Below are 9,998 nucleotides of genomic sequence, written 5' to 3'. Positions count from 1 at the left end.
TGACATGAACGCACAGATCCAGATTTGGTGTCGAATTTAAGGGGAAGCAATCCGAAAGTAGAAAATCAGCCAATTACCGTGCAGTACGCACGATGCCTCCTCGAGAGGGCGCCAGGTGGCATCAGGATAGGGTGGCCCCCGCTACCCAGCGACGCAGAACTTAAACAAGCACGAGAACAAATAGCAGAGAGAGAGAGAGAGAGAGAGAGAGAGAGAGAGAGAGAGAGAGAGAGAGAGAGAGAGAGAGAGAGAGAGAGAGCAGATCTAGCAGAGTAGCAGAGCAATGGCGTCGTCCGACATGGACGTGAGCTTGGATTTCTCTTGGGAGGCCCTGGTGCTCGAGCTCGGCGACGCAGATAGGTGAGCCCCTGCAGCATGCAAGCATGAACACCCTAGTCCACTGCTTCCTGATCTTGCTGTGACTGTTCCGTCTTTCGTGCATACTTTGTAACCCTTGGGAGTTGGATGGATTGTTGCAGCATGCACCTGCCGGCCGAGGACTCTCTGTCCGGCCTGTGCGACGACTTGACGAGCTCGCCGGACGGCGCCACCTCGCGGTCGACGAAGGCAAGCAGCTTGGAGAGGAAGAACATAATCAACGAGAGGCACCGGCGAAGGATGCTCAACGAGAAGCTTTACGCCCTTCGCCGTGTCGTTCCAAACATCACCAAGGTTTCATTTACAGACCACTACGGGAAGAACACTTTTGTGTGCGTGTTTATGCTGCGCTATAATTTGATCTTGTTCATGCGACGGATGATAGATGGACAAGGCGTCCATCATCCAGGACGCTATCGCCTACATCGAGGAGCTGCAGGAGCAGGAGCGCCAGATTCTTGCCGCCCTCCGAACCGACAGCTGCACCGCCGTGGCCAAGGTGGACGATGCCGCCTCGACCGGCAGCAACGCAGAGGACCATGGCGTCGGCTCCTCGCCGCGGAAGAAGATGAGGAGGACCACCTCTGCCTCCTCCATTAACGGCGCCTTCTGTTCTCCTTCCACGCATCCGGTTCAAATCTTTGAGGTAATCATTCACATGTGACATGTTGCTCAGTGTTGATTCCGTAGTGAAAGGAAGTTAGGTCAGAATGAAGTGAGGGAGATAGGTGAACCTCACGTCAGAAAATAAGAATATTCTGGGCATCTGCTTTTAGTAATGCACACGACTATTTCATCCAACTGATAATAAAATTACATAACTCATTCACAAATTATGTTGCTTTGGACTACGATCCAAACCGATTGAACTGTAGCCCAAGCTACCGACTCTACCAAAAGCCATGGGCGGTTGTGCTTCCACATGTTGTATGGAACAGGACATAGTTTAAGGGAAAATACACCTAAAGTGTGTAGGCAAACTCCTTAGTGCGGGGGTGTCTTCTCCTCACCAACGTTGTCGCTAGTTTCCCTGGCATGTATCCAGTCAAAATCATCGAGGTAAATATTCACATGTTTCTAACTCCGAACCCAAAGAAAGTTGGGGACCAGAATGAAGTAAGCGTGATAGGTGGACCTGCACCTAGCAAAATGAGGAAATAATGGTACTAGTAGTTAGAAACATTGAGATGCGTAGAGTTGTGGAAGTTCATATTGCTTGGACGACCACACAAGTTTTTCCCGAAAAGGTGGAATATATCCTGCCAGGCAACTCTTTTATTGATAAAAGTTACATCATTCGAAATATTATACATGGACAGAAAAAGTTTCATCAAAACCACCTGTTAATAACATTACATGACTCACAAATCATGTTACTGCTGCACTGTCATCCAAACGGGTTGAACTTAGCCTGAGCTACCATTTCCAATTAGATGAATCGAAAGCCAAGGGCGCTCGTGCCTTTACACGATGCCAGGAACATTTATATGTTCAGTTGAATTGACCAAGTACCACCTAAAAATCTTGATTTTGTTATGGCATTTTAATTTCCAAATGCATTGGTTGCTGAAAGCATGACCAATATTAATGAGGTCCCCGTCAAGATTTTAATAGAAATATTAACGGAAAAGACACCTGAAGTGTCTATCTTCCAATGGTACTCAGTAGTTGGAAGAGCATTTTCTTGTATTATAGGGTTTCTCTTCTGGAATTGGTAAATCTAGCGAGATATGCACCAATAGGGTGCTGCCAGCTAGCTACTAGTGAGATATGCACCAATAGGGTGCTGCTAACTAGCTTTATATGAGCCACGTATCTAGTTTATTCCACTACTTTACTAGGTTTCCACCTTCTATTTCTGGCCAGGCCCCACCATGTGCATCATTTACACTTTAAGCTGGTCTAGCCTAATCCCGCACATGCACCATTTACACTTTAAGCTGGTGTATTTAACCAATTAGAGCAAAATGACTGAATCTACATATTTTACTAGGTTTTCCACCTTCTTATCCGGTCAAGCATAATCCCGCACATTCATCATTTACACTTTAAGCTGGTGTACTTAACCAATTAGATATACTCCCTCCGTTCCTAAATATAAACCCTTTTAGGGATTCTAGTATGGACTACATATGGAGCAAAACGAGTGAATCTAAATTCTAAAATATGTCTATATACTTTTGCATGTAGTTTGTATTGAAATCTCTAAAAAACTTATATTTAGGAACGGATGTAGTTTTTTTATATATATTTAATTTCATTCCATAAACAATTTCACTTTTTTTTTATTTTAACAAACTGCAAATATTCCAAAGATTTCAAAACTCAAAATTATATATATATATATATATATATATATATATATATATATATATAAATCAATTTTACGCATTGAAACAATCAGTTTCACATATTTCATATATTTTGTTTCACATCATTAAAAAACGCACTTAAATATGTTTCACATCAATTATTTTCAGAACCTAATTTCATTTCAGAAATGATTTCAATTCTTTCAGAAAAAATATTAATATATAAAAAAATTGATTTCACAAGGCATTTCAATTCCAAAACATGCATTTCACAAAACATGTTAGAGTGAAACTAAATCAAAATATATATTTCGCGCAAATTTACGCTTTTGTGCGAATTTTTTTATTTAGTTAAAAATATATATTTCAACTAAAAAAACAGTTTCATATATTGTAATTGGCATCTTAGAAAAAAACTAAATATTGCTTCATGTATTTGACTAAAACCGGTTTTATATATTCAAATATTAAATTTCACACATTGGAACAATCAGTTTCACATATTTGGAAAAAAATATTTCACATGATTTAAAAAAACCTCACGTCTTTCATATATTTGGAAAATATTTTGTTATTATATTTGAAATAATCAATTTCATAGATTGCAATTATTGATTTCAAATATTTGAAGTAACTCATTTCAAATATTTCAAAAAATTGTACAGAAATTTGTTTCATACTACCCCCGCTAAAAAATAATTGAAGTTCTTGGTTTATCATAAGTCAATTTTGTTTAATTTATCAGTTATATGAAAAACATATGAACATCCAGAACAACAAATTAGTCTCATGAGATTCTTCACGAAATATATTTTTGTATCATGTGTAGGCGGTGTTGTACATCATAGCATACCTTTTCGTAGAGTTGGTTAAACATAAGCAAGTTTGAATTAGGACTAATGTAGAAGTTAAAGTATTTTGGGACAAAGGAAGTATATTTTAAAAGTTTAATATATTTGAATTAATCAATTTCACACTCCGAAACAATCAGATTCACATATTTGAAACTACTTGTTTCACTATCTCAAAAGAACCAATTTTAGTTATTTCATAAAACTAATTTCACTCATTAAAAACCCGGTTTCAATTATCTGAAAAACTGATTTCAAATCTTTCAAAAAATTAAAATATTTTACGTTTATATATAACTTTGTTTCGCGTAACTGGAAACCATATTTACAAATGTATTTATTGGATCAGTGTAATTTAAGCGTGAGCTATAGACTATATCCAAGATTGCCTTTGCTCTATAGTTCTTATTGCCAGGATTACAAATATATTATAAAAATACACAAACAAAATTATAGTTCAGACGGTATAAATGATGGAAGTTATCAAAGAGAAAACAAAAGGAATGGATTTGTTGAGTTAGAGAGGAGAAAGAATGGAACTATTCTCTCCCTGCAGATGTACATTCTTGGGACCAAACCTACTTCCTATGAAAAAATTGACAACTGTAGACATGTGAAAACTGTTTCTTGTAGAAGTTAGAAAAATGTTAGGATGTATTGCTATGTGTTCAGTTGGGAATATGAATTGCACTTCTATACGGGGCACGACTGTTGTAATGTCAGTGTCCATGCAAGCGATGGATTTTTCAATGTGACATACCCAAACCAGTAGAAACCACTTGTGTTCTTCTAATCCTCATCAATATTGTCCTCACTAATTTACTGATGTTTATGCTATTCTTCTTTGAAATGCACAAATGAGTAAATAAAATACTGGATTGCTACATATCTAGATTTTTGGGGGAATGTGATGAGCATAGACAGAAATAATGAAGGATCTGGGGGGATCTCAGGAATGAGGATCTTGAAAGTAAGAACATGTGCTTGCTCATTTAGTTATTGTTCAAGATGCTTAATGCTTAATCATGAATTAGTTTGGCAAGAGTTTATTCAAAACAAACATGCCTCAACACAACATCTTCAAAGTATACCTTCTAGGAGATAAGCCGTTTAGTCTCCAATATCTAAACTTACATAATATGGTACAATGGAAAGACGTTTTTATTTCCTCGGCTCCATTGAATATTGATTTTCAAAGGGCCCTCATTAGTGATAAGTGGACGTCGTGGTTACAACTCTACTATTCCATTGGTTGATGGTGACCAACTTATTTCAGACAATCACATGTACTCCCTCCGTTTCTTATTGGTTTGCATATAAGATTTGCTCAAAGTCAAAATTTATAAAGTTTGACTAGCTTTGTAGCAAAAGATATCAACATTCACACTATGAAATCAATATTATTAGATGCATGATGAAATTAATTTTCATAACATATAACTTTTGTATTGTAGATAGTGATGTTTTTTCTACGAAGTTAGTCAAACTTTGTAAAGTCTGACTTTGATCAAATATTATATGCAGATTAAAAAGAAACGGAGGGAGTATATTGTCCTTCTGTAGTCTTAGATATATAAGAGGCTTTGATATGAGAAGTCTAAAATATGTAAATAAACAACAATTGATTGTAAATGCAATGCTAGTAGTTCCGATGAAATGTGAAAAACTTGTAGAACAATTTAAATATGTGGGGGTGTTAATTATATCTATATTGTTTTTTATGTGTGAAACATTACTAGGAAATGAGACATTTCTGAGATAGTAGTGTGTATGTGATTAATTTTAGGGAAAATTTATGCAACAACATTATCGAAAAACGTATAATTCAATAACCACATAACGAATTGTGCAGCTGGAGGTGACGCAGGTAGCAGAGGAGTTAACAATGGTCAGCATGAGACATGGCAATTCCCACAACGCCATTGCCAAGGTGTGCGAGGCACTCGAGTCGCTCTGTCTCAAGATCATCTCGACAAGCATCACCGCCGTGGCCAGTGGCATCGTCCACAACATGTTCGTTGAGGTAACCAACATGATTTCCAACATTTCCCATCCAAATAATTTGTCCTATCGTTCTTCAGATTTAATGAACGAAAAAAAACTTCTCCCATCTCTTCCTCTGACTTACTCTTGAGTTCTTTGAGCGATGTCACCATGTTAATGGCATCATATGGAATGCCACTGTCTAATTATCAAAAGTGTATGTTGGGTTCCCATTGAACTGGTAGGCTTAAGAGTTTTCTTCTATTGTACTTCCCCGTCTTCTCTCATTCGTCTACAAATCATTCAATTTACATATGTTCTTCTTTTTTCCCTTCGTCATTGGATGACTAATATGAACAAACACGTATATATGTACTAGATATTCATCATGTTTTATAGGGACTAGGCATGAGTTGTTTTAAGAAACCATTGCAGAAAGAAATTTAATGTAATTTTTAGGCATTAGTTAAAGGTTTCATGGATAGTTTTTTTTTCTAAATATTGCAAAATAGAAATAAGTTCCAAAAGATAAATAATTTATTCACCCATCATCCTAAAAGGATGCCATGAATAAACTATATCCGTTGTTGAAGTATCATTCACCTATGAATCTACCCAAGTTCCTTTGTTCTTCGATACCTGACCTAGCAATAAGAGGCAAGGCAACTAATCTTCATCCATTGGTTAGTTCTAATACGTTCTTTGTTTCGCCTTTGTATTTTTCGCGGTTGAAACACTCTCGTATGGAATAGAAGCCCCCGGGTTCATTGCCTCTCCTAGCGACACAATCATTCTCTACTCTATGGAGCCAATGGTTGTCAGGCTTTTCTTTTTATGATTTTAACAATCTGCCTCAACAATTACACTAATGAGGATCCGTTTGTCAATCTTTCTTGTAAGGTGTGCATCCAGCATGGCCCATCAAAATATTTTAGGTTCTCTCTTCTTGAGGTGTGTGACTTGTAAACGTATGAGGTTAGTCTAGCGTGTGCTGGCTTGGCATCTTGCACATCATCGGGTACATGGAGAAACATCAAGATGCGAAGAATGGAACAAATGTGGACCTAGAACTTTTACATGGCTTTTGGCATTATCAGGGATCTTTGTTTTTATGTGTATTTCATGCTTTTCAATCTACCATACCTTCCTTTATGAATTGCTAAAGCCAGATAATTGTTTAACATATTTGCTAATTATGCTTAATCATGTATCGTAGTCGCGTGTCCTTGCTTGAAAACTTGCTAGACATATGTGTGGCTTGACTAATGCTTGTGAACACATGTGTTTGCCAGTGCTTTCTAGGAACGATTTGTCTCTCAAAGAAATTTTCGTGAGGTCTATCTCATGAATTAGGTCGTGGTTCACTAAGGCTATTTGGGATGGGATTTTGTTAAGTTTTTTGGGGTCCAAGCTTCAATTTGAAAAGGAGTCGGGATTGGTTCTAATGTTCGTGCATAATAGGAAAAGTAAGGCCAGGCTAGGGCTGCAGCTGCCCAAACTATATCCCGATGTCTCTCTTGTTATTGGGTTGTTATGCAATTCAACCTATCGATTTTTTTCATAGTGTTTGGTTGACTCCATATCTCATGCCCATTCATCTCCCAAGAGGCATCGCTGCCCTGACACTTATGATGTGCTGTGTCACACAAGAGCATGTGTATCATCCATGATCAGGTATTTTGGTGACTATACTTTTGTGGGGAGTTAAAATTTGTGCAAATCTTTGTGTGCATAGAGATGACAATCTTTTCTGCCAGTATTAGCAGCCATTTATATCATTTAGTATAATCTAGTTATATTTTCCAGGCAGAAGGAATGCATGGTGCTCAAACAATCAAGGAGATGATACAAACTCACTCAGCCATCTCGATGTGAGAAGAAGCTCACCGATGTCTATGAGTCCATGTTGAAGATTAAGTGTTGCAAATAATGCACTAATGGGCATCCCATCTATCTAGGATTTAATCGTCTCGATGTGACTAATGTGCTTCCCAACTACCTATGCTCTAGTCATGTCGATGTGAATCTCAACCACCTATGCCCTAGTATAATCAAGGGATGCACTAATGGAAATCCCAACATTGCTCAAGCAATCAAGGAGATCGACTCACTCCGCGACCTCAGTCTGAGAAGAAGCCCACCAATGCCCATGAGCCCTGATGAATACGAAGTGTTGCGAATAGACATCCTTCTGATTTTTCACTAATTAATCAGACAATTTTCTTCTTCTTAATAAATGGATAGAGGCCTTTTGGCCTCAGTTTCAAGAAAAAAAGATTAAGTGTTGCAAAGAATGTACTATGGCCTCCCAACTACATATGTTCTAGTCCACTCTAATACTATAGTCATCTTCTAATAACTTGATAGCAATTGGAGTTAATTATATGGCCCTAGAAATAAAATTCATCTCTGGACTTGGTGGACTCTAGTACTATGCAGTCATCTTTGGAAGCTAACATATTGCCAATTGTGTGTGTGAGCATAAGTTGGACTTTGTTGGGATAACGAAACCGGGTAAAAATGATTAATCGACGCGTGGCCTCGACCACCTTTTCGATGGTTTCGATTTCACTCATGAGATGATAAAACACCTTTTGGCTATGTAGGAATTATTTCGCTTTTAATGGTAAATTTCCTCTCCGCGGCAAGCTATATACTAAGGATGGCAGAGGTTACCATCTTTGCTCACTCTGGCTATGTAGGAATTATTTCACTTTTAATGGTAAATATCACTCTTGAGTGCAGCCTATATACTAGTGCACACACTGGCTCCATTTGTGATCTACACTACAGCGACAAGGACACCAACTGCTATTTACGATAGTGCGTACGCGGTTGTAACAAGTGGCTTAAATTATTTTTGCCCCATATGGCTGTCATCATTGTGTCGGGATTGCTCAAGCGCCACTTTCATATTCGCCTTACGTGGTCTACTTGGTTTTATCATAGCTTTGTATTTGCAAATAAAGCGTCTTGGCTATGTGCATCCTAATCATGCAGAGGTTGGATGTGCTGACTGGTTTCTGTCAATCAGTGCGATACTTTGTGTTAATAAAGGGTCCATTATTGGAAAAGAATGTATGATATAATTTTTTTTGGCAATAATGCATAGGACATCCTATGGCAGAACATCCGGTATTGCTACTTTTGTAGTAGTGATGATATATTTGGGAGAAAGAACCTGCGTATATTATCTGAAGATTAAATTCTACTTTTAACCTTTTAAGTTTGAGTTTGTGAAACCTTTTACCCTCATAGAAGAAATTTCTCCCAAGAACCCCCATTAAATCCTCCTACAAACCTTGACTTAGGGCGGGGGAGGTAACCTTGATTTGGTCGCTCTGACTAAGATTGAGTTTGTAAACCTTTTTTATCTAAGAACTATAAGAGCTATGAATCAGTAACATCGCAGAACACTTTGATTAATAGACAATAGCTAGTCGAGTAGTATAAATACATATGTAGACAGCTTATGGATTGCACGGCATTTAGAGAGAGGAAAAATGCTAGACAATATGGATTATCTCTTATTGCTATCTCTAATTATTAAAGGTAGGATGATCCTAAGTAGTGTGATTGAAATAAAGCTAGAAACTTTGAAATTATAAGGAGGCATCTCATACAATAGGAAAAATTGCATTATGTTTCTTACCAAGAGATCATATTTCCCCCAAAAACTAAGCACCGTAGGATCTCAATTTCTTAAAAAAGAAGAATGTGCGGTTAATTTGCCCAAAACCGAGCGAAAACTGTCATAATACGTCCAGAAAGAAAGGCACCCCAGCCAACGTGGTACCCACAAGACACACATGCACCATCGAGGAAATGTGTCGGTGTCAAAACCGGCGGATCTCGGGTAAGGGGTCCCGAACTGTGCGTCTAGGCCGGATGGTAACAGGAGGCAAGGGACGCGAAGTTTTACCCAGGTTCGGGCCCTCTTGATGGAGGTAAAACCCTACGTCCTGCTTGATTAATATTGATGATATGGGTAGTACAAGAGTAGATCTACCACGAGATCGGAGAGGCTAAACCCTAGAAGCTAGCCTATGGTATGATTGTTGTTCTGTATGTTGTCCTACGGACTAAAACCCTCCGATTTATATAGACACCGGAGAGGGTTAGGGTAACACAAAGTCGGTTACAATGGTAGGAGATCTATATATCCATATCGCCAAGCTTGCCTTCCACGCCAAGGAAAGTCCCTTCCGGACACGGGACGAAGTCTTCAATCTTGTATCTTCATAGTCCAGGAGTCCGGCTGATGGTATAGTCCGGCCATCCGGATACCTCCTAATCCAGGACTCCCTCAGTAGCCCCTGAACCAGGCTTCAATAACGACAAGTCCGGCGCGCAGTTTGTCTTTGGCATTGCAAGGCGGGTTCCTCCTCCAAGTACTTCATAGAAGATTTTGGACACAAAGATAGTGTCCGGCTCTGCAAAATAAGTTTCCACATATTGCCATAGAGAGAATAAT

General features: G+C 38.4%; 1 protein-coding gene across 2 annotated transcripts; it reads left to right on the top strand.

Annotated features, from left to right (window-relative positions):
- Nucleotides 1-212: 212 nt before the first annotated feature.
- Nucleotides 213-8,081, top strand: LOC119304256 (transcription factor bHLH35-like). 2 transcript variants are annotated; one of them, XR_005148192.1, is made up of 6 exons: nucleotides 213-360; nucleotides 480-672; nucleotides 764-1,024; nucleotides 5,394-5,564; nucleotides 6,425-7,198; nucleotides 7,331-8,081. XR_005148192.1 is itself a non-coding variant. In XM_037581433.1 (5 exons), exons 1-5 carry the CDS (start codon nucleotides 284-286, stop codon nucleotides 7,397-7,399), a joined length of 771 nt encoding a protein of 256 aa, XP_037437330.1. In that variant the 5' UTR covers nucleotides 213-283; the 3' UTR covers nucleotides 7,400-8,081. The 2 variants fall into 2 exon arrangements, 1 of the variants encoding a protein (XP_037437330.1); XM_037581433.1 differs by lacking the exon at nucleotides 6,425-7,198.
- Nucleotides 8,082-9,998: the final 1,917 nt, after the last annotated feature.

Source organism: Triticum dicoccoides, chromosome 5A, assembly GCF_002162155.2.
Source record: "Triticum dicoccoides isolate Atlit2015 ecotype Zavitan chromosome 5A, WEW_v2.0, whole genome shotgun sequence".
Lineage (NCBI taxonomy): Eukaryota > Viridiplantae > Streptophyta > Magnoliopsida > Poales > Poaceae > Triticum > Triticum dicoccoides.
The sequence above is the reverse complement of the archived record's forward strand: the minus strand, read 5'-3'. Positions and strand labels throughout refer to the sequence as shown.